This window comes from Limulus polyphemus, unplaced genomic scaffold, assembly GCF_000517525.1.
Source record: "Limulus polyphemus unplaced genomic scaffold, Limulus_polyphemus-2.1.2 Scaffold9101, whole genome shotgun sequence".
In the NCBI taxonomy this organism is placed as follows: Eukaryota; Metazoa; Arthropoda; class Merostomata; order Xiphosura; family Limulidae; genus Limulus; species Limulus polyphemus.
The window spans coordinates 24,879-27,228 of record NW_013674711.1 but is presented as its reverse complement, the minus strand read 5'-3'; the positions used below and the strand labels follow the sequence as shown (position 1 = coordinate 27,228).

General features: G+C 33.3%; 1 protein-coding gene across 1 annotated transcript in view; it reads right to left on the bottom strand.

Annotated features, from left to right (window-relative positions):
* Positions 1-82: 82 nt before the first annotated feature.
* LOC111083331 (calcium-activated potassium channel slowpoke-like) overlaps positions 83-2,350 on the bottom strand; it is a gene marked incomplete at its 3' end in the record, with an annotated part of 5,810 nt that continues 3,542 nt past the window's right edge. Inside the window, exons 3-4 of the mRNA XM_022379802.1 lie at positions 1,175-1,280; positions 83-235 (exon numbers count right to left, since the gene is read on the bottom strand). Coding sequence (XP_022235510.1) covers positions 83-235; positions 1,175-1,280 — 259 coding nt within the window. The remainder of the gene's footprint in view (positions 236-1,174; positions 1,281-2,350) is intronic.

Below are 2,350 nucleotides of genomic sequence, written 5' to 3'. Positions count from 1 at the left end.
CTATGACAGTAACTAGTGGTAATGATATCCAACTATGACAGTAACTAGTGGTAATGGTATCCAGCTATGACAGTAATGTTACCTTGTTATGATACTGCAACAGCTGTATGATAATCCTTACATCGTCAGAGTAGTTTTTGATGGATATCACTCGCATGATGTTTGCTGCATCCTCGGCATCAGGATCGAGACAATACTTGTTGGCTAGAACCAGGCACGCATCCGCCTCGTGAACCTGAACCAGAAGATTTCACTTTTCTTAGAAAATAACGTAAAAAAAAACAATCTACGACTAAGTGCTCTGTAAATAGAATGTCATTAAATACAGGCTTGACCAGTTAGGTCGATCAGTCGGACAATTTTATGATAGTTAAAGATTATAAACAGATAAAATTTGCACACACCAGAACCTTCTTGTGAAGTATTTATGCGAAATTCAAGAAGAGTTCATCTTAAAACTTAATTTTAGTGATATAAACAAATTTCAGTGTGATACAAACAGAAAGTGATGACATTTTTGCGAAATATTTTTGTTAGATAACCATCCTTTTGATTTGAGTCCCACTAGATCAGCGGTAGACATGAAGGCTTATAACGCTAAAAACTGGGTTTGGATACCGCGAAACATAGCACATAACCCATCGTGTAGCTTTGTGAGTAACAAGAAAGTGACATTTGAACTTAACATGGCCACGCTACTTAAATACGGAATTTTAGTGAACTTATGATTTTAGCTTATGATTAACATTAGGAATAGTCAAACATTAGGGTTAACTAGCCTACTGACAAATGACGTAACATTGTACATGTGCATCTTTACTTGAGATGTGTGTATGAAAGGTCTCTATGAGGTAGCAAGTAAGATTGGTTCCTAGTTAGCTTATCTTTACTTGACATGTGTGTATGAAAGGTCTCTATGAAGTAACAAGTAAGATTGGTCCCTAGTTAGCTTATCTTTACTTGACATGTATGTATGAAAGGTCTTTATGAGGTAACAAGTAAGATAGGTTCCTAGTTAGCTTATCTTTACTTGACATGTGTGTTTGAAAGGTCTCTATGAGGTAACAAGTAAGATTGGTTCCTAGGTAGCTTATCTTTACTATACATGTGTGTATGAAAGATCTCTATGAGGTAAGAAGTAAGATTGGTTTCTAGGTAGCTTATCTTTACTTACCTTTACGCGCTGTAGATCAATTGGACTCATAACTGATCCTTGAAAAAATTCTACAGTCGTGAAATTTCTCTTTATCAATCCCTCTAGTTCCAGATCTGGTGTTTTCCTAAATACATAATAAAACACTTGTTAACCCTCTAGTTCCAGATCTGGTGTTTTTTCTAAATACATAATAAAACATTTGTTAACCCTCTAGTTCCAGATCTGGTGTTTTTCTAAATATGTAATAAAACATTTGTTAACCCTCTAGTTCCAGATCTGGTATTTTCCTAAATATATAATAAAACACTTGTTAACCCTCTAGTTCCAGATCTGGTGTTTTTCTAAATACATAATAAAACATTTGTTTACCCTCTACTTCCAGATCTGGTGTTTTTCTAAATATATAATAAAACATTTGTTAACCCTTTAGTTCCAGATCTGGTACTTTTCTAAATAGATAATAAAACATTTGTTAACTCTCTAGTTCCAAATCTGGTATTTTCCTAAGTAGATAATATAAACATTTATCAATCCTTCTAATTACAAATCTGGTATTTTTTTAAGTAAATAATATAAACATTTATCAATCCTTCTACTTCCAGATCTGGTGTTTTTCTAAGTTTTTCACCTACCTCTTTATTCACTCCCTTTAGCTTTTACTTCCATGCTATGAAAGTTTAATATTAACATTTTTATCTTTTGTTTGAATATTCCAAATAATCTTACTAGCTAACTATTATGTAATGTACAATTGCTTTCTTTGGTTTGAATGATAACACTTCAAATATTGTATAGGAACTTACACACCAAATATATGAACCAATATAGTTAGCTTAATATATAGAGTTAGGGCTAGCCTAAATCTCCTAAGGTGGCCGGAAGTCGTACGTTATTATTGGGATTACGTCTGAAATTATCGAAACTATCCAACTGATGAAACAACACATTATAGTTATCACAGAGTTGGTAGACTCTGTATGTAGGGACGGTCAAGGTACTCAATAGGTATATTACAAAGATACACATTATAATTATCACAGAGTCAGTAGACTCTGTATGTAGGGACGGTCAAGGTACTCAATAGGTATATTACAAAGATACACATTATAATTATCACAGAGTCAGTAGACTCTGTATGTAGGGACGGTCAAGGTACTCAATAGGTATATTACAAAGATACACATTATAATTATC